Source organism: Aquarana catesbeiana, linkage group LG01, assembly GCF_042186555.1.
Source record: "Aquarana catesbeiana isolate 2022-GZ linkage group LG01, ASM4218655v1, whole genome shotgun sequence".
In the NCBI taxonomy this organism is placed as follows: domain Eukaryota; kingdom Metazoa; phylum Chordata; class Amphibia; order Anura; family Ranidae; genus Aquarana; species Aquarana catesbeiana.
In genome coordinates, this window is record NC_133324.1 from 550,720,374 (window position 1) to 550,745,531 (window position 25,158).

The 25,158-nt window shown below is 43.0% G+C and overlaps 1 protein-coding gene across 2 annotated transcripts in view; it reads left to right on the top strand.

Annotated features, from left to right (window-relative positions):
- PIGG (phosphatidylinositol glycan anchor biosynthesis class G (EMM blood group)) overlaps positions 1-25,158 on the top strand; it is an 87,286-nt gene that overhangs the window by 39,484 nt on the left and 22,644 nt on the right. For both annotated transcript variants that reach the window (XM_073595795.1, XM_073595804.1), the window contains 3 exons: positions 4,866-5,083; positions 8,214-8,495; positions 9,968-10,416. In XM_073595795.1, coding sequence (XP_073451896.1) covers positions 4,866-5,083; positions 8,214-8,495; positions 9,968-10,416 — 949 coding nt within the window. The remainder of the gene's footprint in view (positions 1-4,865; positions 5,084-8,213; positions 8,496-9,967; positions 10,417-25,158) is intronic.

A 25,158-nucleotide genomic window follows, 5' to 3' on the forward strand; every position in this document is an offset into this window, starting at 1 on the left:
TCAATAAAATGGATCTCCTGTAGGTAAAGAATGTGGATTATAGCTGTGGCAAATGAATGGCATGCTTTAGTGTATTTTTGTGGTATATTAAGACCTTGGAAATTTAGGGTCAAAATGTTTTAGGGGGCCATATTGGTAATATAAGGAGTTGCATAATATAAACTTTGTTCTCACAGTAGGATCACATAAAATTCAGTATAGGGGGTAGGAAAAAGGAAAGTCTGGAAGAAAAGAAAGGGAAATGGCTCTCGTCGAGCAGATATTACTAAGGTTCGTAAAATAATAAAGAGGGCTAATAGCTCAACAGAACGGCGTACTGGGGGAGTGACAAACGGTCCACCAGAGGCCAAAGAGCTACCGTCAGAAGCCCACATAATAATGGGGATCCGAGGGTAGCAGACTGGAGGTGCAAAAAACACCACCAAAGGGAACACTGCCAACCATAAAAAGTAATACATAAATAGAAATGATACCATTGTCCTAAAAAGTTCCATACCCATCAGTGTGTCATGAGAAAGCATATGAAAGGATGGAAGGAATATGGGGTAATGTGTATACAAAAAACATCACAGAAAACTTTCTAAAAATGAATAATGGCACAAGAAATATAGTGAATAACTCACTGCTGTTAGTGAAAAAAAAAAATAGACTAGCCGAAAAGTAAGGAGTTAAACTGTAGAAAAAAAAGTTTGCATCCAGTAAGTTCTAAACTGATAAGACAAAAAAAAAGTTTACCAAACATCTAGTTAGTTGGAAGTTCAAGTTATAAGAATACCTGACGAGTAAAAAAAAAAGTCACTCCATAAAGTTGGCGTAGGATTAGAAAATGTTTTGTAAAGAGGATTGGAGTTCTTCAGCAGAACCGCAGACATATTTAGATCCTTGGTAAGTGAAGTGAATTGAAAATGTAAAGCCCCATTGATAGGTGATTTGAAGTGGCTTCAAAGCCCGATGCTTAGAGATGGTGAGAGATAAATCAGCAAAAAGTTGATGGGTATGTCCCTGGAAAATCACTAAATCTTTTGTTCTAGTTGCAGCTAGAAGTTGTTCCTTAGTACTGAATTATTGAATTATTGAAATTTGGCGATTTCATATCACGCAGTGGTCCATAAGCTTTGCGAGGTGTGAGGGCTATGTGAACCCTGTCTATCTCCATTTGTTCGACTGGTATGGAAGGCTGTAGTTCTTAAAATGGGGGATAGCATAGTGTCTTGCAAATCAGTGACAGATTCAGGTATTCCACGTATACGGATATTGGAATGCCTGGCCCTATTTTCGTAGTCTTTTAAAAGAGATTGAAGGACTAGGTTTTTTTCCTCCTTTTTCTGAGGTTTTCAAATTCGACTGCATAAGTCTGGGTGTTATTTTCAAGTCCATCAACCTACAGTTTGATTTGCAGTGCGTTGGCCCAGTACTCTGATTTCCCTAGTCAGACTGTTTTGTTATATGATCTCAGATTTGTTTAACCTCCCTGGCGGTATGATTATGTCAGATTTTTGGTGCTGAAAGTGGTACAATTATTTTGCATGGAAATTTGGCCTTTTATATTGTAGGCCTGTAATTCTTAGGAATAACTCACTTAAAGCGGAGTTCCACCCTAAAATGGAACTTCCGCTCATCGGATTCCTCCCCCCTCCGGTGCCACAATTGGCACCTTTCAGGGGGGAGGGGGGTGCAGATACCTGTGTAATGCAGGTATCTGCACCCACTTCTGGGAATACCTAGCTGCAAATGCCCCCCCCCCCCCCATTGTGTTCTGGGAAACGCACAGTTCCCACAACACAACGGGGACCAGTTATGATGCACAGCGCGACTCGCGCATGCGCAGTAGGGAACCGGGCAGTGAAGCTGCAACGCTTCACTTCCTGATTCCCTGACCGAGGATGGCGGCGGGGACAGCCGAGAGACGAGCGATCGATCGCTTCGGCTGCCGACAGCGCTGGACCCTGGGACGGGTAAGTGTCCATTTATTAAAACTCAGCAGCTGCAGTATTTGTAGCTGCTGGCTTTTAATAATTTTTTTTAAAGTGGAGCTCCGCTTTAAATCTGTCCAAACCATAGTCTAGGTATGATCATGTTTTTGAAACACAAAATCATAAATTATAATATAATAACTATAAATAATGACAAATAATATATAATAATACATTTTATTCAATAATTTTTTGTCAATAATATAATCAAATCAAAAACACTGACTTTTTTTTGCGCCAAACAAGGGTGCAATATTACTGGTCATATTGCTTCAGTAAACAGCCCGGGTATGGTAAATTTTGAAACATGGGACTGCACAAAGTCCGACGTCACAATCAGGACAATAGAACCTGCTTTCCTTTCGTATTTTCCTTCCAGTGTCATCACGCTTTGAGAAACAAACTACGCACATCCTTGTGGGTGCTAACTTTTTTTTCAGTTGGCGGGATGTGGTCCATGAAGTGACGACCAGTCAGGCGTTCCGGGTTGACAACACCAGCAGCATGACGTCCAGCTCTGTTTACAGCCGTTGGTGTTTGGTGGTTCAGAAAGATACGATCTGCAACTTTCCAAACAAAGTCAGGATGAACCACAGGCTTGTCACACTTCTTCCTTTTTTTTTTTTTTTTTTTTTTTTAGTAGAATGAAGGAATTCCATATGCATTGCTCAAGAAGATGCCTGAAGATCTTCTTGTAATGCTTTTTTTGTTGTTTTCTCATGGCTGGATAAAATGTCATTGCCTGGTCAGCTCTGAACACCTCCCATAGTGTTGTAGTCTTGTGGTTTCATGATGTCTTTCCCACCTTTTGTGTGTACCATGACAGTGGAGGTGTTATGGATTGTACTCATTAGACACACACCTTTTTTGTCACGCCATCATTTTGCCTTTCTGCCAGGCAACCATTTCTCCTGTCTTGAGCTTCTTATTGCCAAAGGTTGGCGGCATGTCACACCGGTTAGCCCTAACGGTTCCATAGGCATCCGTTTTGTTCTGTAGAAGGAACTCATAGAGTTCAGGAGATGTGTAAAAATTGTCTGTAGTTACACAATAGCCCTGATTTAGCAATGGCTCAATCAATGAAAGAACTGAAGATGTTGCCTTTCCATAATTACTGTATTTTTGGTTGAATTTGGTTCCTTTCCCGGTGTATAGGACAGAATTCCAAATGTAACCAGTGCTGGACTCACATAATATGAATGATTTTACGCCAAATCATGCCCTCTTTGACGCGATATATTGTATCCAGCTGTGCCTTCCCTTGTAGGCCATTAGACTTTCATTTATGCTGATGTCTGGCACAATCATATCTGTTGGAAATTTTTCATAATCATCTGATATACCTCCCAAATCTTCCCGAGTTTGGGTGCTGGATGAGTAGTTTCGTCAAATGCTTCATTATTTTCAAAGTGCAAATACTTCGTTATCAGGGAAAATTTGTACTCCGACATGACCATGCCAAAGAATGGAGTGGCTAGTAATTTATTGGTTGTCCAATACCACTTCTGCAGGGGTTTCCCCACCACTCCCTGAAGAATTATTAGGTCACTGGTTCCCACTTTCTGCTCCTTGTAAATCTCTGATGCGTAGCAGTTTGTTGCTACATGTACTGGTTTGTCTCCGTAACTAATTTTTTCAATAACCTCATAGTTCAAAAATAGTTGAAGGTATGCCAAGGGGTTGTCATCTTCAACATCCACTTTGATACCAGGTGCTCCAGTAAATGGGAATCTTGGGGGCGCTGTCTGATCCATACCGCAGTCAATAGAGCACAAAGTCCGCACATCACTGAGGTCAGTCGCAGGATCATTGCAGAAATCACTTTCTGTGTCTGATGACGAACTTCCCCACGAATCACTATCACTCAATTCTGAGGTATAGGCACGCTTTTTTGATGCCATGGTTGTTCTCCAGTTTCCAGGCAGAAAGTACAGTAAAACTGCAGGCAAGGGCACTGGACAAAGCACTGGGGGGCAGACTGAGGTCAATTTATTGTATACAGTAATGTAATAAGATTACAATGTATGGTGTGTGTTGTGTTTTTGAATCTGCCGCCGGTTCCACACACCCCCCACCCCGCATCGAAACGCTCGCTGGGATGGAAAGCCGGAACACAGAAGATCGGGCGGTGGATCCGGCCACCGTACACAGCGGGAGTACATCGCCGGATCCCGGGGACAAGGTAAGTCGCCTCTTCCAGGATCCAGCGAAGCAATCCCGAGTGTGGCCCGGGGATACCTCTAATGGTACTGAAATCTCACCCCGAGCCACACTCTGGAATACCGCCAAGGAGGTTAAGGGCTTTGTGAAGCATTTTTTCAAATTGCCTCAGAACAGAAGAATGACCAGGGTCTGTAAAAGATTTCATTTGGGAAGTTGGATATCTGAATCTGAGTCATATTCCCCCTGGGTTGCCACAGCCACCTTAGAGCGCTGAGAGGACATCACTGAGTGTGAGGTAACGGGGATGGGATGAAGCTAGGGCCATTCTGACTGAAACCTGAGGCAGCGCTGCTTTGTTGTTTTCTGGCTTCATTTTCAGATGAGAACTTACAAGAACCATTACATTAAGTGGCGGGTGTTATTAGCAGACCGAGTAACAATATTTACCAGGTGAAGCTGAGCCGGGACACGGTATAATATGGCAGAAACATCCCTTCAGGAGCAGAGCTCTAAGCTCAGTCAAGCTCCGCCCATGCACCTGTTACAATAAAATTCAACACAGGAGGAATCGGCTTTGCTTGTTAGAGCTTACAATCTAAGAGTTTTTCTATTTATTTTGGAAACCATGATAAGTATAGGAGAGTTTATCAGCTGTATTGGAAAATAATGGCTTTAATGGCTTTGACTGCCTGTACACAGAATTATTTTTATTATCATTAATATTAATAGACGAAGGCTTAGAGCTATTTAAGAAAGCAGAAAAGCATCACGAAAATTGGATCAAGCTGTACTTGGAAGGAAATACATCTGAAACCCTTACTAACCTTGGCCGAAAAGTTCTCAAGCAGTATTTGGAAGCACTGAAAAAGTTGAGTTCTACATTAAGCAAACAAGTGGCGGAGTACGATATTTATTCAATGACTGTTGGAGCTATCATAACTTTAGAGGTAAGGATTGGCATCACATATACAAAACCTTATGTTTTAATGAAACCGTTTTCTAAGGTATTTCTCTGCTTGGAAATAGAAATGTGCGATTACCAACCATTATTGATTTATATTGATTTTTATATGTGTTTTAATACTGGCCCTTCAAAAAAAAATGACAGCTTTTCAGTGCCAACAAATCTCACAGTAAATACGCAATCTGCCTTTTTTTTTTTTTTTTTTCAATGACTGCATATTATTTTTCCTGCGTCTTGTCTTCTGAGTCCTTTTTAGTGTCATGTGACTACATCACCAACTTGCGCATATGCAGCGATCACACCTTTTTAGGATTTCTTTTTTTTTGTAATGGAAAACCGATCATCAGAATCATGTGACCTGACCAAGATGGTTTTATATTACATTTACAAATACAGTTTTGTAAGTAAAGATTTTTAAAAGGTTAGTAAACGTTTACCAAAAAAACTGCCCAAGCAAGGAAGGGGCCGCTTGTAGATAAAATCAAACTTCTGCTTTGACCAAAATTTAATAATGCCCTTACTATAGGTGTAGACTTCAGTAACTTGTGACCACTCATTAAAATTAGAAGAAAAGAGGTTTAACCTTAAACTACGTAGAGGGTTCTTTACTGTAAGAGCGGCAAGGATGTGGAATTCCCTTCCACAGGCGGTGGTCTCAGCGGGGAGCATCGATAGTTTCAAGAAACTATTAGATAAGCACCTGAACGACCACAACATACAGGGATATACAAGGTAATACTGACATATAATCACACACATATAGGTTGGACTTGATGGACTTGTGTCTTTTTTCGACCTCACCTACTATGTAACTATGTACCTCCTGAAGTCTGACTGCAAAACTTCCAGAGATGGCATAATTCCATCCTGCCTTGTTGCTAGTATGTCGGTAAGACCCTCACAGTTGATTCAAACCCTTTCTTCTTCTTCTCTTTTTTTTTTTTTTTTTCTTTCTTTTTTTATCAAATCCTTATTTATTATTTTGTTATTATTAAATCACACCAAACCAACCCCCCCACCCCCCCCCCAGAAAAAAAAAAAAAACCCAAACCTCTTCCCTTTAACAGGCCCCGCCAACCCTATCTCTTTCCCCTCTATCTTAGATAAGACAGGGATAGAGGGGAAAAATATCTTGGCAGAAAAACTGGGCATGTAGAGCATGTCTTAATTGAAGGAATTAGTAAAAAGTATACCATTCTGATATAGCTGAGCTATAGTAGTTATTCCTAGTTTTGACCATCTCTGAAACCCTCTAAGAGCCGAAATTTGAGACAGTCTATCATTTTCCCATATGGGAGTATATCTAGTGGGATAAGAGACACCCAACATTTTTTAACTGTATCCCATACTTTACAGATTAACATACAAGTAGGCATATCAACAAGCGAGACACCCCCTCTTGCACCATCGAGGACAAAGAGTGGAGACCCTTAAATTGAAAAGAAAATAATCGTCTAGCTGGAAAGGATATCTGTTCAGACTCCCATCCGGCAAAATGCTGTAATTGGGAGGCGAGAAAATATAGCATTGGATTAGAACTGACAGGCCGCCGGCATTTGTGGGATGCTGTAAAGTCTCCTGTTTGATACGAGGGGTTTTGTTCCACCATATTAATCGCCTAAATATAGTGTTTATCTTAATAAAGATCCGGATAGGTATCCAAATCGGAGCATTATGTAAAAAATAGAGAAGCTGAGGCATCCATATAATTTTATATTAAATTGATATGACCTATTAGTGATAAAGGGAGCTTAGTCCAGGTTTTGCTCTGATTTTGAAATCTAATAAGTAATAGAAATATATTATCTACAATACTTGACTGTGGGGAGTCCGACATAGTTCTACCCAAGTATTTTTATAGATGATACAACCTTAAAATGAGAAAGTATAGGTGGTAATTGATCTGGAAGGGGGTCTAAAGGCATCAACATGGATTTCTCCCAGTTTATACCTAGACCAGAAAACCTTCCAAACTCCTTAACGTGTTCCTTTACTACCGGCAGGGATGAACATACATAAGACATGAAAAAAGATCATCCGCATATAGTTATATCTTTTCCTCCATGTCTCCCCTTATCTGACCAGTAACATCAGGAGAGGCCCGTATAAGACATGCCAAAGGCTCTATGGCCAGGGCAAAAAGCAGGGGAGACAGCGGACACCCCTGCCTAGTGCCCCGGAAAAGTCTGAAACTAGGAGATTGAAAGCCATTCATCCTAACCGATGCCCCCGGAGCAGTGTATAACAACCGGACCCACTTACAAAAACCAGAGCCAAGCCCGAATTTATCAAGAATGGCCCACAAATATGGCCATTCGACTCAATCAAAGGCCTTGATTGCGTCTAGTGCTAAGAAAGCACGGTTTGAATGGCCCGGGGCGGGAATCTGCATATTTTTAAATATGCACCTCTGATATTAAATGCAGTTGATTTGTTGGACATAATTCCTACCTGATCTGGATGAATAATACTGTTAATAACCTTATTTAGTCTACTTGCAAGTATCTTCGCAAGAATTTTAACGTCTGTAGATAATAGAGAAATTGGTCTATAAGGTTCAGGGTGTAGCAAATTTTTATCCTTTTTGGGTATAACTACTATTACGGATTGTCCCATAGTCTGGGAGCTGGCCCGTATCAAAAGCCTCATTTAGTGTGCTAAGAAGAGCGGGGAGCAATTCTTTATTATATAAAATGGGGAACGGTTAGAACATCTGTGTTTGTGTTTTCCTGTCTTGGTGAAAATGATTGTCCTGCCAACAGTGAGGTTAATTTACTAAAACTGTAGAGTGCAAAATCTGGTGCAGCTGTGCATGGTAGCCAATCAGCTTCTAACTTCAGCTTGTTCAATTAAGCTTTGACAAAAAAAACTGAAAGGTGATTGGTGTCTATGCAGAGCTGCACCAGATCTTGCACTTTACACTCTCCAGTTTTAGTAAATCAGCCCCAGGTTGTCACAGGGACAAAGTGCAATGAAAACTCCCCAAACGGCAAAGATAGCTGTGAAAACTAGACAGAAAAATATTTATTCTTCCAAAGCGTATAAATTACATTTTAGCTTGAAGCTGGTTGTTAAATGTGTAAATTAATAAAGCATTTACTTTATCTTTGCAGATTTTTTTCCTACTTTTGCTGAGTGTTCCAAATGCTCTTGGAAACAAAGCAGAGTTTGATTTGCCTCTGGCATCGCCGCTTTTCTCACTGTTTTTCTACTTGACATGCCTAGTGCTGGCTGCTGTCCATGTTATTGTATGCACATCTTCAGAAAACACATGCTTTTTCTGCAGCATATCATGGCTGTTGGCGATTGGGATTATGATACTCATCTCTGCACTTTTTTGCATTATTTTATCTATTTTTGGTAAAATGATATTGAGTCTAAAACCATCAAATGAGGTAAGTAGTTAACTGAAGTTAAATGGTATGTATTTATTTAAATGCAACCACACTTTGCACCCATTGCAGTGTCAGCCAGATTTGCTGAAGTTTATTTTATGACCGCTGATGCAATATAACATCATCCCTAATTGAGAATGGTCAGAATAATTTTTTTTGCTGTATATTTTTAGCCATACATCACAGGAGCATGAATTCCTAGTGGTTTATGCTCTACCACCAGGTGATTGGACACTGACAAATAGCAAAGCTTGATACTACCCAGCATAACCTCTACCCCTCAGCTCCAGCATTGTCTCTGTTTTTCTGCTAGTGTCCGTAGGTGATGGTCCTGTCTCTATGCTGAGATAATCTTTTCTGTCTTGATACATGAATTTCTACTTTGAACTGCCTTTCTCTTTTGAGTTTGGAGCGTGAACTCTCAATAGAATTGAATAAAAATTGCAGTGTGCATATGCAGGTTTGATGGAGAAGATTCTGCCAAGAAGCTATGTGGTACATAAGAGGTCCCGTAGCCAGATCTCGACAGATGGGCATAGGAAAAAAGACAAAAGGACTTAAGTTTACCTGTACTGAAAGTAAGGCTTTCAGTACGACTAAGAAAGTAAGACATTAATTAAACCTGGCCATGTATTTTCTGTTGTATCTCTGAGAAAGACCACTTTGTATAATAATTCTGAGTGCTGAGACTCCTTGTGGTCCTCGCCTAATACTGAGTGCACACATGATAAGTTGGACCCATTGCTCTTCCCCATAGTACAGTTATGGATCTGCCATACTTGCAAAGAGTTTATCCAAAAAATTGGAACAATATCCTTATTGGCATTAGTATTAGTATATTAGTATTGGCACTGATACGGGTATTGGTGCAACCCTAAGGCCGTGTACACACGGGCAGACTTTTTGACCGGACTGGTCCGACGGTCTTTCCGATGGACTTTCGACGGACTGCCGAACTAACGGACTTGCCTACACACGATCACACTAAAGTCCAACGGATTCGTACTTGATGACGTACGACCGGACTAAAATAAGGAAGTTGATAGCCAGTAGCCAATAGCTGCCCTAGCGTCGGTTTTTGTCCGTTAGACTAGCATACAGACGAGTGGATTTTTCGACTGGACTCGAGTCCGTCTGAAAGATTTGAAGCATGTTCCAAATCTAAAGTCTGTCAGATTTTCGTCAGAAAAAGACCGCTGCAGGACCGATGGAGCCCACACACGGTCAAATTGTCTGACGGATTTGTTCCGTCGGACCAGTCAGGTCGAAAAGTCCGCCCGTGTGTACGCTGCATAAGTATTACCTTTTTCAGATTTGGAGGGGAGAGAATGACCCAAAGTAGCTTAAAGACATAATGTTGTTCTGCTACTTATACATCCATTATCAATGGTATGTTTGTGCTATGCATTTGTATATTGTGTTGAACAAATGCAAGAAATTATACTAACCTCCCATGTTAACCATTCCCCCAGGTAACGAATTCTGGCATGCAGTCCTGGTCAGAGCTGGACATCCTCCTTTTGGTAGGGACTCTGGGTCATGTGATTAGTATGGGATCAAGTAGTTTCATCGAGGAAGAACACCAAACATGGTATTTTCTTGTTAGTACATTGTGTCTGGCTCTATCCCAAGAAATGTGTCGGAAGTACTTTCTTGTAAAAAAAGGATATTTATCAGACTCTGCCGTTTTCAATCAAGCAGAGGAAGAAGAAGCATATATTAATGAGATTTATGATGCCCATAAAAAAGAATTACAAGAGGAAAAGTTACCAATTATAACTCGGTTTATAAAAAACAACGAAAAATGGATTGCGTTATCGAGTCCTGGCTTTATCCTCATTTGTTGTCGATTGCTACGTCCCCTTAATCAGACAGGAGTGCAGTGGATTCATCGACCAGATTTTGGCCATTGGTTGACAAGGTAATTTGTGTTTCTTACTCAGGTTAATGTTTTCTGGGATAGTATTTAGATTTGCTATCCTTCTAGTTGATCTAGGTCTCTTTATTCTGTTACTATAGAAGTTATGCAGTTAAAGCAGTATTAACCCCAAAACTAAGAATGTAATATTTTGCAGCTTATCAGTCATTTGATGTGGTGGCTGTATTAGCTTTCTTTTTTAACCTTTTTCCCTCAGTTTTCACCTGATCTGGCCAGTAACACACCCTTTATGTTAGAGTGCCTCCACTCTGGATGAAGGAGTACAAGGGGGCACATGTGGACAGCAGCATTGCCAGTCTGGGGGGAGGTGAGTGTTGGATGTACTAACAGATTTAAATACGCTAACATATTGAAGCCAAACTCCAGCTTATACTTTATAATCAGTTACAGCAATCATTTTTGTTCCTTTTGGGATAAGGGTTTTACATAAAAGCTGACAAAAAACCTACTGTGATCCAGATTAAATCAGAAGAAGGAAACCTTAAGGAAAGGAAACTAATGCAGCCATCCCATCTAAGAATTAATAAGCTGCAAAATAATGCATGTTTGCTTTTGGGTTTAAGGCCCCTTTCACACGGGACGGATCCGTGTTGTTCCGCCCCGTGAACATCCGCTGCTCAGCGGGGATCGCTCCGTTTTCCCCAGCTGAGCCGGCGGATGACAGGGCGGGATACGCACATTGTGCAGGGACCTCCCTGTCAGATCTCCGCTCTCCCCTATGGGGGATCGGAGGAACACGGACCGTCTGTCCGTGTTCATCCGATCCGCTCTGCAGACGGATAGAAAAGTAGGATTTTCTTCCGTCTGCAGAATCGGACGAGAGCGGAGCCGGACGACATCGGGTGTTAGCGGATGTACATCCGCTGACACCCGCTATCCCATAGGGATGCATGTATGTCCGTATTTCATCCGAAAACAGATGGATGAAATACGGACATACGGTCCGCACGTGTGAAAGGGGCCTAATACTGCTTTAATTTGTTATTAATAGGCAGGCTACATGTGGCTGAGTTTGCTAGGATTATGCTGATCTGCTTTGCAGTGGATTGACGTGAGGCTTGCATATGTTTCTAATTTTAGAGTTGCCAGGCCTAGATTAAAAGGTAATCCAGATAGGCCTATGCCAAGGCGGAAGAATCATGATAAGCAAAGTCAGCTGAACCTGATTTTTGATACAAAAGTTGTACAAAAAGTGAAAGTCGAACTGAACTGATTTTCTATGATTTTAGAAATTTAAATTGTGCTTATGTAGTACTCTAAAAATGTAACCATTTGTATAGTATGTACTAGTATATAAGTATGCCTACACATTCCTGTGTCTACTGCCATACAGGTGCATTTCAAAAAAATTAGATTGTCATCAGAAAGTTAATTTATTTCAGTAATTTAATTCAAAAAGTTAAACTCATATATTATATAGACACAGAGTGATGTATTTCGAGAATTTCTTACTTTTAATTTTCAATTTAGCTTACAGCTAGTGAAACCCTAAGATTCATCTCAGAAAATTATAATTTTGTGAAAAAGTTTAATATTGTAGACTCATGGCGTCTCACTCTAATCAGCAAATTAACTCAAAACACCTGTAAAGGTTTTCTGAGCCTTTAAATGGTCTCTGTCTGGTTCAGTAGGTTAAATAATCATGGAGGAAGACTGCTGACTCAACAGTTGTCCAGAAGTCAGTCATTAACACCCTCCACAAGGAGGTTAAGTAACAAAAGGTCATTGTTAACCACTTGCCGACCAGCCGCCGTCATTATACGGTGGCAGGTCAGCACGATCCCATGAGCCGTTGGCTCCTTTTAAGCAGGATAGCAGGCGCGCCCCACCGCACTCCTGGGATACCAATGCGCGTGGCCGACGGTCGCAGGCACGAGAGGCAGAACAGGGACGTGCGTATGTAAACACACAAATCCCTGTTCTGTAAGGAGGCAGATCATGAGTTCCTAATAGCTAGGAACCACGATCTGTCAGCTCCTATAGTCAGTGCCCCCCCCCTACAGTTAGAACACACACTAGGGAACGCAGTTAACCTCTTGATCGCCCCCTAGTGTTAACCCCTTCCCTGCCAGTGACATTTACACAGTAAGCAGTGAATTTTTATAGCACTGATCGCTGTATAATTGTCAGTGGTTTCAAAAATGTGTCAAAAGTGTCCGATGTATCAGCTATAATGTTGCAGTCCCGATAAAAATCACAGATCGCTACCATTACTAGTAAAAAAAATTAATTAATAAAAATGCCATAAATCTATCCCCTATTTTGTAGACGCTATAACTTTTGTGCAAACCAATCAATATATGCTTAATGCGATTTTGTCAGGAACCATGAATCAGACTGAGACTGAAGTACAGTTAAATCACACTTGTAGTCAAAATATAGCCAGAGTTCAGGAACCTGAACGGATAGTCAGACAAGCCAAAACATCAGGGAGCCATATATGAGCGTAGTAGAACAGCAAGCAGGATCTGGAGCCAGAATGAATGTCAGCCAAGCAAGTCTTTAACGGGAACACAGGAGAACACTAGTGTCTCTAGAGATGTGGCGAAGGCAGAGATCATCAGGACTGGACGGCTTAAGTAGGCAGGACTGACTAGCAGGATATCATCAACAGGAGAGTCACTGTGGAGAGATAGGAGCTGGCAATTAGCCGACAGCTGAGCGGCCAGCTTTGAGAAGGAAGTGCTGAGCCCAGTCCTGACAGTACTCCCTCCTCAATGACCCCCCCCCCCTCAGGGGACCACCAGGCTTGAGGGGAAAATGTCCATGGAAATCACGGAGAAGAATGGGGGGCATGTACGTCTGAGGATGAGACCCAAGAGCGTTCCTCCGGACCGTACCCTTTCCAATGCACCAGGTACTGTATGCGCCCACGGAACCTACGGGAGTCAACAATGGACTGTACTTCATACTCTTCATGGTTCTCAACCTGTACAGGGTGAGGATGAGGCACCGAGGTGGTAAAGCGGTTGCAGACCAAAGGTTTAAATAAGGAGACATGAAATACATTTAAGATGCGCATATTAGAAGGAAGGTCTAATGCGTAAGCCACTGGGTTAATCCTGCGAAGAATACGTAAAGGCCCAATAAAACGAGGTGCCAACTTCAGAGAGGGAACACTAAGTCGGAGGTTGGGAGATGACAGCCAGACTCTGTCCCCAACCCGGTAGGAAGGCGCAGGCAGGCGTCTGCGGTCAGCATGGATTCTGTACCTATCATTAGCATGATGCAAAGCCTCCTGGACTTGTGCCCACATGGAACGAAGATCACAGAGCTGCTCCTCTAATGCAGGAATACTCTGCGGAACAAATGAGTCGGGCAACATGGAAGGTTGGAAACCATAGTTTGCCATAAATGGGGACAATCGGGAAGCAGAATTCAAGGCACTATTGTGAGCAAACTCCGCCCACGGTAAGAGGTCTGACCAGTTGTTATGGTCAGAAATATAGCAACGTATGAATTGCTCCATGGACTGATTGGTTAGACTGCGGGTGATCCGCAAAGGAGAAAGCAAGCTGAATTCCCAACTGTGCACAAAAGCTTCGCCAGAACCGGGGCACAAACTGACTACCCCATGTCTGAGACAATCGCCTTGGGTAGCCCATGTAAGCGAAAGATCTCCCGAGCAAAAATGGAAGCCAGTTCCTTAGAAGTGGGCAACTTAAGTGGAATACAATGGGGCATTTTTGAGAACCAGTCAACCACCATAAGGATAACTGTGTTGCCCTGGGAGTTGGGTAACTATAAAATCCATGCACAGGTGGGTCCAGAGCCTCTCTCCACTGGGTATGGGTTGTAGTACCCCCTCCTGGAAGGTGTTGTGGAGTCTTACTCTGAGTACAAACGGAACAGGCAGCTACGAAGACGGTTACATCAGCACGTAGACTAGGCCACCAGAATTGTTGGGAAATGTCCCAAAAGAGTTGATTCTTCCCAGGGTGGCCAGCAGCCTTGGGAGAATGGTAAGTCTGGAGTATGGCAGTACGGAGACTCTCAGGGACAAAGCGGCGGTCACAAGGTTTCCCAGGAGGAGTATGGACCTGAGCAGCAAGAATTTTGTCACCCAAAGGAGAAGTGAGACTGGAGCGAACCGTAGCCAGAATACAGTCAGGAGGAATCACAGGAACCGGAACCGACTCCATCTTGGAGGCGGAGGAAAATTGTTGACAAAGCGTCAGCCCTTACATTCTTAGTACCGGTAAGAATGCGACAATAGTTGAAACTAGACAAGAAGAGAGCCCATCGCCCCCTTCTGGGAGAGAGCCATTTAACCTCGGACAAGAATGTGAGATTTTTATGGTCGGTAAGAATGAGAACCGGCACAGTGGTACCTTCAAGGAGATGTCTCCATTCTTTCAGGGCTAAAATGATTACCAACAGTTCTCTGTCACCAATCTCATAATTGCACTCCACAGGTGACAATTTCTTGGAAAAGTAGCCACAAGTATGCATAGCGCTCTCAGAGGTAGGATGTTGCGACAGAAGGGCGCCAACTCCAGTCTCGGAAGCATCAACCTCAAGGATAAAAGGTAACGTAGGATCAGGATGTGAAGACACAGGAGCAGAAACAAAGGCAGCCTTGAGACTTTCAAAGGCCTTAATGGACTCCGGAGTCCAACACTGTCGGTTACCGTCCTTTCTGGTCATATCAGTCAGGGGCTTGACCAGAGATGAGAAGTTACGAATAAACTTCCGATAATAGTTGGCAAATCCCAGAAAACGCTGCAGAGGACATAAACCCATGGGTGGGGCTGCTGAATGTTTCCCTGGTTCCATCGAAAAACCAGCAGTGGAAATGACATAACCCAGGAATTTAACCTGTTCACGATGGAATTCGCACTTCTCCAATTTACATTAGAGATTGTTTTCTCTTAGTTTCTGAAGCACATGACAGACATCTGTGTGGTGGCTCTCCACGGACTTGGAAAATATGAGGATATCGTCGAGATAAACCCCCACACATAAGTGCAACAAATCTCGGAGGACATCGTTAATAAATTCCTGGAAAACTGCCGGGGCGTTACAAAGGCCAAAAGGCATTACGAGGTACTCATACTGGCCTGTTTTTGTATTAAACGCAGTTTTCCACTTGTCGCCCTCCTTAATCCTCATGAGATTGTATGGCCCTCTCAAATCAAGCTTTGTGAAAACAGTTGCTCCCTTGAGGCGGTCAAATAACTCCAGTAATCAATGGAATCGGATAGGCATTCTCAATCGTGGAACGATTGAGACCCCTATAACCAATACAAGGTCTCAGTTCACCACTCTTCTTCACAAAGAAGAAACCAGCACCAGCAGGAGACAAGGATTTGTGGATGAAACCTTGAGAAAGTGCGTCTGCAGCATACTCCTCCATGGCCTTATCCTCCAAGACTGACAAAGGGTAAACCCGGCCACGAGGGGGTAAGGCACCAGGTTGAAGGTCAATTGCGCAATCATACGGCCGGTGTGGAGGCAAACTAGCGGCTTGACCTTTGTCAAAGACATCGCTAAAATTGCGGTACTCCTCCAGCAGGGAGGAGAGTGAAGAGGTGCACAGGATCTTGGCTATCTTCTGGAAGCCTGTCTTACTACATTGTGGCGACCAGGAAAGAACCTTACCACGGGGCCAGTCAAATTAGTGGTTGTGCCTCTGTAACCAAGAATAACCAATAACCAGAGGAAACTTGGGTGAGGAAATAAATTGGAACTGGATTATCTCATAGTGAAGAGCCCCTACGGCCATGGACAATGGAACCGTCTCATGAGTCGCATGGGCAGGCTGTAGAGATCTCCTGTCAAGAGCCTCAATGGCAAGTGGAGTGTCACGCAGCTGTAGCGGAATCGAGTGTTTCGATACAAAGGCAGCATCGATGAACAGGCCTGCAGCCCCAGAGTCGATTAGAGCCTGTATTTCGACGGACGACTCAGCCCAAGAAAGGTTAACCGAAACCAGGGGCTTATCCTTCTGGATAACTGGGGACGCCACCTAAGGTCTGACCGTGACAGGACCTTAAGGTTCGGGCATTCCCTGGACGGGTAGGACAAGACTTCAAAAAGTGACCTGCCTGGCCACAATAAAAGCACAATCTCTCTCTCCTCCTAAAGGTTCTCTCATCTGCAGAGAGAAATGCGTGAAGCCCAAGTGCATGGTTTCATCTTCACAGACCAACTCGGTACCAGGAGGCATGAGAGGTGAGGGAGGCAAGGGTGGGTCTGCAAAATTTGGAGACAAATGTACAGGAGGCTTCTGCAAGCGCTTCTTAAAAGACAGTCTTTCTCTGAGTCTGGAGTCAATGAGGATGGCAAACGTGATCAACTTCTCCAGCTCAGTGGGTATATATCGGGCTGCCATCTCATCCTTGATGGTATCAGAGAGTCCATGAGAAAAAGCATTCATGAGGGCCTCATTGTTCCAAGCAACCTCTGCTGCCAGAGTACAGAATTCAGTGGCGTAATCGGCAACAATTCTCATACTCTGATGGACATGAGGAACTTGGCAGCAGAAGTGGAGCATGCGAGAACGTCAAATACCCTTTTAAAAGAAGTCACAAACTCAGGGTAACTCAAGACATCAGGTTTTTGCGTCTCCCATAGAGGGTTTGCCCAGGCCAAGGCTCTCTCAAAAAGCAAAGATATCACGAAACCTTCTTTGCTTCTGTCTGTGGGAAACGCCTGGGGCAGCATCTCAAAGTATATCTCAACCTGGTTGAGAAACCCTCTGCATTGGACTGGATCGCCCCCAAATCACTGGGGAAGTGGATCGAAACCAGACATATCTCCTTATAGAGGTAATACTCGAGACGGGTGCCTGCACAGACACTGGAGCAGCAGTAGGGACGGCCTGCAACACAGGTTGTAACAGAGCAGCCACAGTGGGAGATTCCAGGTGAGCCCTGTGACTCAGGAGCTTTTGTAACGCCATGTCAAACTGATCCATGCAGTGATCCTGCTCATCCAATCTGGAAAAAATATTACCAACAACTGGATTGACTGCATCTTTGAATTCATGGCCTTCACCTACTGTCAGGCACCATGAATCAGACAGACAGAAGTACAGTTAAATCACACTTGTTTAATAATAATAAAAAAAGGTAAACAGAGTAAACGCAGTCAAAACGTAGCCAGAGTTCAGGAACCGGAACGGATAGTCAGACGAGCCAAAACGTCAGGGAGCCAGAGATGAGCATAGTAGAACAGCAAGCAGGATCTGGAGCCAGAATGAATGTCAGCCAAGCAAGTCTTTAACGGGAACACAGGAGAACACTAGTGTCTCTAGAGATGTGGCAAAGGCAGAGATCATCAGGACTGGACGGCTTAAGTAGGCAGGACTGACTAGCAGGATATCATCAACAGGAGAGTCACTGTGGAGAGATAGGAGCTGGCAATTAGCCGACAGCTGAGCGGCCAGCTTTGAGAAGGAAGGGCTGAGCCCAGTCCTGACAGTACTCCCTCCTCAATGACCCCCCCCCCCTCTCAGGGGACCACCAGGCTTGAGGGGAAAATGTCCATGGAAATCACGGAGAAGAATGGGGGGCATGTACGTCCGAGGATGAGACCCAAGAGCGTTCCTCCGGACCGTACCCTTTCCAATGCACCAGGTACTCTATGCGCCCACGGAACCTACAGGAGTCAACAATGGACTGTACTTCATACTACTCATGGTTCTCAACCTGTACAGGGTGAGGACAAGGCACCGAGGTGGTAAAGCGGTTGCAGACCAAAGGTTTTAATAAGGAGACATGAAATACATTCAAGATGCGCATATTAGAAGGAAGGTCTAATGCGTAAGCCACTGGGTTAATCCTGCGAAGAATGTCAGCCAAGCAAGTCTTTACAGGAACACAATAAATCGTCTCTAGAGATATGACAAAGGCAAAGATCGACTGGCTTAATTACACAGGACTGACAAGCAGGATCTTATCAACAGGTGAGTCACTGTGGAGAGATAAGAGCTGGCAATTAGCTGACAGCTAAGTGGCCAGCTTTGAGAAGGAAGGACTGAGCCCAGCCCTGACAGATTTTTATTAACAAAAATATGTAGAAGAATACATATCGGCCTAAACTGAGGAAAAAAATCGCTTTAAAAAAAAAAAAATTGGGGATATTTATTATAGCAAAAAGTACAAAATATTGTGTGTTTTTTTTGGGTGTATTTTTTTCAAAATTGTTGCTCTTTTTTTTTTGTTTAAAGCGCAAAAAAATAAAAACCGCAGAGATGATCAAATACCACCAAAAGAAAGCTCTACTTGTGGGAAAAAAAGAACGTCAATTTTGTTTGGGTACAGCATCGCACGACCGCGCAATTGTCAGTTAAAGCAACGCAGTGCCGAATCGCAAAAAATGGCGTGGTCATTGAGCGGCCAAATCTTCCGGGGCTGAAGTGATTAAAGAAGCCAGCTGTTCAGTGTTCTGTATCCAAGCAAATTAATGGAAAGTTGAGTGGAAGGAAAATGTGTGGTGAAAAAGGTGCACAAGCAACAGAGATAACTGCAGCCTTGAGAGGATTGTGAAGCAAAAGGCCATTCAAGAATTTGGGGGAGATTCACAAGGAGTGGATTACGGCTGGTGTCAGTGCTTCAAGTTCCAGCACACACAGACATATCCAGGACATGGGCTACAACTGTCGCATTCCTTGTGTCAAGCCACTCCTGAACTAGAGACAATGTCAGAATCATCTTACCTATGCTAAGGAGAAAAAGCACTGGACTGTTGCTTAGTGGTCCAAAGTCCTCTTTTCAGATGAAAGTACATTTTGCATATCATTTGGAAATCACGGTCGAGTCTGGAGGAAGTGTGGAGAGGCACAGAATGCAAACTGCATGAGGTCCAGTTGGAAGTTTCCACAGTCAGTGATGATTTGGGGAGCCATGTCATCTGCTGGTATTGGTCCTCTGTGTTTTATTAAGTCCAAAGTCAGCTCAGCCCTCTGCCAGGGATTTCTAGAACCCTTTATGCTTCCCTCTGCTGACCAGCTTTATGGTGATCTTGGTTTAATTTTCCAGCAGGGCTTGGCAGCTGCCAAAAGTACCAATACCTGATTTAATGATCATAGCATCACTGTGCTTGATTGACCAGCAAGCTCGTCTGACCTAAACCCCATAGAGAATCTGTGGGGTATTGTCAAGAGGAAGATCAGAGGGACCAGACCCAACAATGCAGATGAGCTGAGGGCCGCTATCAAAGCAACCAGGGCTTCCATAACACCTCAGCAGGGCCACAGGCTGATTGCCGCCATGCCACGCCGCATTGATGCAAAAAGGGCCCCGACCAAGTATTGGACATAGTATACTGTAAAAGCAAAGAAAATCAGCGCTGGTCCAAATAACTCTGTGTCCAATCTGTAAATATACCCCCAATTAATAAAGTAATCAATTAAAAATCAATGTGTCATGTGTATCAAACCGGGCAATATAACATGGATATATGCACATGGTATAAATGCAAACAATCCGATATTATGATACACTAATGTGCAACTATGCATCAAAAATAAAGTGCAAAGTAATGGGGCAAGGACGCTGACGTCACCCCATAAGCACGGATCGTACTCGCGGCTTGTATCCGAAGCCAGGAGACGTTCCGGAATACGATTGAGCGTTTCTTCCCTAGTGTCGGGTTACACACTATAAAATTGTGTTTTTTTTTTTTTTTTTATTAACATTAAAACTTTTTTTTTTTTTTTTTTTTTCACACTATGGCAGTTTTCCTTCTTCCATTCTGCATTTATGTACAACTGGGACCTGTATGAGAGGCTTAGTGAGAGAATCTGCAGTGGAGTCATTTCTGTGGATCTTTGAAAGAGATTGTTCAGAGGCGCAGTTGCTGGTTTATAATATTACCAGCCATTAACTCTGGTGAGTTAATGTAGTGTGGATGGTGGAGAATCACACTGGATGGCACACTTAAAGGCATAAAGAGTCGCCTTTTAAACAAGGAAGTTATCAACACTTGAAGTCTGGCACTTTTGGGATTTGTTTTTGCATCACTTTGTGGACTTTTTTTTTTAATGGAGTTTATTTTGCACGGACTTTTTTTATTCATTTTTTTAATTTTTATTTAGTTTGCACTAATTTTTTATAACTTGCACCATGTCTCATTGAGCACTTTGCACTTTATTTTTGATGCATAGTTGCACATTTAGTGTATCATAATATTGGATTGTTTGCATTTTATATCATGTTCATATATCCATGGTATATTGCTGGCATTGATACACATAACATAATGACTGTTGATTTATCACTTTATTAATTGGGGGTATATTTAGAGATTGGACACAGTGTTATTGGGACCAGCGCTGCTTTTCTATTCTTTCTATTTTCTATTCCTACACATCTTTTTGGGTTGACCAAAATTTGAGTGGTCGTGGCCCGTTTTATATGCTTTATATATTTTTTAAAATTCGTTTAATTTTAATTTTTTTGCTGGTGTCTCGGATACTGATTGGATAGATTGATAGCAGCGCAGCTGCTGCTGTCAATCAAATCCAATGATGCAGGAGCCGGGGGGTGGAGCCGAGTCCTGCTGTCTATTAATGGACACAGCAGCAGGACGAGGGAGAGCACTTAATCTGCCTGTACGTGCCTTTCTACTGCAGTATATCTGCGTGAGGCAGTTGGAAAGCGGTTAAAAACACGAATGCTTACATATCCTTGAAGTTGAATTTGTAAGTCGGAACAGGTACATTTTTTGTTTTTTCTAAGTGTAGCTCCAGCCAAAAAAAAATATTACGTTTTTTTGGATAGCATAAGGAAGGGTTAACACCCCTGTAGCATTTGCTTTGCTTTCTGTGCCCCTGTTCAGAAGATTTCACTTTACTTTCTGTCCCTATGGCAATTGGATTTTGAAATTTTTGGGTTTTTGTAGAAACTAGGATTGGTGAGGCAGCTCCAGTGGAGACACCTTTTTCCCATGATAACTCTTACAGGAGAGAATTTCCCTTCCTAGGAGTAGATTTCTTCTCCCTTCCTGTTGTAAGTCGGATGTTTGTAACCCGAGGACCGCCTGTATACTGCACATGGACATACTTTTCAGTAAGCCAACATTTATGTATTAAAAATCTTTTTTTTATTGGTTTTATGTAATAATCTATTTTTCTGAGATACTGAGTCTTGGGTTTTCACTAGCTGTAAGCTATAATCGTCAAACTTAAAAGAAATGCTTGGAATAGCTCACTCTAATTTTTTGAGATGCACCTGTAGCTGTATATCTCCAGTGTAAGATTAGGTCACTGCTGCCAAAGACTGCTAGTCTTTGGAGATTTGATGTGAGATTTGGTAATGTCACCACAGTGCTTCACACTGATGATCTTGCTGGAGGCTCTGGTATATGAAAGCACACTGCAGAACAAGGCATGTAAAGGCAATTTGCCACTAACTGTGTCCAATCCAATCAGTAGGGGATCAATTAACCTATCCCCTGCTGAATTGGAGATTAATGCCCTGTACACACGGTCGGATTTTCCGACGGAGAAAGTGCGATCGGATTGTGTTGTCGGAAATTCCGATCATGTGTGGGCTCCATCTGACTTTTCTTTATCGTACATCATAGGACACAGAGCCTCAAGTAATTACTTGGTGGGTTATGGGCCTACCTTCAGGTGTTGACACTGGTATAACCAATACAGGAAGTTGACTCCCCTATATAACCCCTCCTCCTTCCAGGAGTCCTCAGTTTTTTCGCCAGTGTCTAAAGTGTTGGTCACGAGTGAAGATATGCTCTGAGGAGCTCCAGGGAGGGATCCATGCTGGATTTAAAAAACCTCCACAACCGGATCCATCCTCGCCACTGAGGCCATAGGATGGTATCGCATTGAAGAATGAGGTTTTGCCTTTAAGCTTCTCTTGGAGAGCTGGACCCTAGGAACCAGGACTCTTTTGGCTTTTCATATTAACTAAAGTTGTTCCTGAGGGGTGCTATACAGGTCCAAAGGAGCGGAACCCCTATTAAAAAGGGCCCCAGTCTTTGAAGGTTTAACTACGCTGCCCGCCGTGATGGGTGAAAGTTGGATCTGTCTGTAAAATCAGCAGTATCCTGCAGCGAGGATAAGGTAAGGGGAGAAGCCTAGAAACTGTAAAAAGTCCACCTATGCCTATGTATGTATGTATATGTATGTATATGTATATATATATATATATATATATATATATATATATATATATATATATATATATATATATATATATATTATAAAATAAAATGTATAACTGTATGCCTTAAAATGTCTCCTCTAGAGGGAGTATATTACACTTGCCTAGTACGATGCCTTTTTCAGCAGCTCTGTGTCTGGCTATAGCAGCGGCTGTAGTCCCTGCAGCCAGAGGGGAGTTCTTAATTGAACAGATGGTGCTCCTCTTCTGAGGTATCTAAAGGGGTTACAGCAGTAGTTTATGAACATACAAAACCAGCCATTTGCATTTTTTTGTATAAAGTGAAGTCTTCCTTTAAAACTAGGAGCCTAACAAACACTGCTGATAAAAATTCCCCTCCCCTCTCCTCCTGGAGAGGTGCGGTAACAGCTGACACTTATGTGTAATCAGGTTCTCACTTGAGGTTTAACACAGACGCTCTCAGTTCATATGCTGAAGACAGAAGTCTGTCACACTAAGAGACACAGGAGCGCTGGGCATGTAAAGGTGTGTAAACAGGCATTTCCAGCACAGGAAATATTATGGTACTCAGCATCAAAGGCTGATCCTTATGGTGACATTGTTTTCTTTTGCTAAAACTATTGTTCAGCAAATACCATAATTTGTTAAAGTGCTTCTGCTGTTGTGCTTAGCACATTTGATTTCCAGTGTACCACAAAGGTACCAAGGATTCCACCCCCAGGTGCTGGGAACTCCAGTCATGCCTCCACACTGTCATCCTCTCCGGAGAGACCTGACATGGCAAGCCAGGGTGAGTCATTGGAAGCAATTGGTGGTGCAACTGCTTCTCACACTTCAGCCCCTGTGTATGTGACTGAAGATGCATTCTCCTCTGCCCTGTTGGGCTTTGAAGGAAGATTAGCGGCTTTGATCGCATTCTCCATCCAAGAGGATAGGAAGCATACTAGATCCCCCCCCCCCCACCTCAAACCCCCTTTTTCCATGGGAACAGTGGGCACAGGATGAGGTGTTATTCTCAGGTGATCACGGGGAAAAACAAGCCAAATTTTCCTCTGCGGAGGAAACAACAGTTGATGAACCTTATGCAACCTCACAATCTGACAGATTGATGGTACAAACTCTTACAGAGATGGTTCATTCCACTTTTTATACTACTCCTAACAGAGTAAGCTGAAAGTCAAGGTCCCTTCTTTGGTTTTAAAAAAAAAAACAAAAAAAAAAAAAACTTTTTTACAGCGCTTATTTATGCTGAATGGGTTCATCTGGATAAGCATTTTTTCCCTCCAAAGAGTTTCTTAGTTCTCTATCATGGAGGAAAAATTCACAAAGATTGGAAAGTACCAGCAGTAGACGCTGCGATTTCCAGCATCAATAAAGATGCATAATTGCTTAAGCATCCAACAAATAAGGAGTCGGAATTTTTTTGGTTAAAATCCTCCTACCAATGGCGCTATGTTTTGCCATAGATGTCATAAAAGACCCTATCCACCAGGCGTCTCGCCTTGCGCTTGTGCTAAAACAAATGCTTAGGACCCTGTGGTTAAAAGAATTGGTCAGCCGAAGCATCTTGCAAGAAAGGGTGTCTGACTAGTTTCCCTTTTTCATTGGGGAAGGTTTGGTGAAATACATCCAAATGATTTCTAGCAGTAAAGCTCGTTTGTCCAAAAGAAGGTATAAATGTCCTTTTATTTAAAGTGAAGCCACAACAGCTCACAGGTTAAGTACTCAGATGGCCAGTGCAGCCATGGGAGACTTCCTGACAGACATGGGTTCAGATCCACATGTCGGCGTCCACTAGTGAAGGAGCCACTCCTCACAGGTTAACTACTCTGATGGCCAGCGTAGCCATGGGAGGCTTCCTGAAAGACGTCGGACCTCGTCCTCACGTTGGCTCCTTTTGACCTTGGACAAGTCACTTAAACAGCTTCCTTCCCCTGTGCAGGGGCAGCTGCCTCTAGGCAGCGGTGACGGCCTCCACCGTCAGACCCCAGGGCATGATTTCCAAGGAGTACTGTTCAGATCTGTGCGACATCAAGGTAGTCTCTGCACTACTTTGGTACCACTTTGATGGGACTTGAGGTCCATAGACCTCTAGAATACACAGGCATTTGAGGTTGCAATAGTGGAAACTGAGCCTAAGAGGAAAAAATATTCAGCCCCTGTATACATGATTGAAAATGCATTTTTCCTCTGCCCTGCAGGGCCTAGAAGGAAAATTAGCGACTTTAATCACATCCACTATCCAAGGATGGGAAGCGTGTTAGATCCCCCTCCCCCACCTGAGATCCCTTATCAAGGGAACAGTGGGTAGAGGATGAAGGATTACGCTCAGGTAATCGGGAAGAAAGGCAAACTGAGTACTCCTCTGCAGAGGAGACAACTAGAGTTGAACTTTTTTCCGCCTCGCAATCTGAGAAATTGCTGGTACAAACCTCTTACAAAGATGATTTGTGCCTCTTTCAAGCTAAATCTACTAGAGTCAGCTGATAGTTCTGTTTTTTTCTTAGGTTCCTTGGAACCTTCACTGCCTTTTTCATGCGTTTCCTGTACACATACAGAGCAACGCAGAAATTCAACAGATCCATTCTAGATCTAAAAGAATCTAAATCAGTTCCTGAAGATCCGCTCCTTT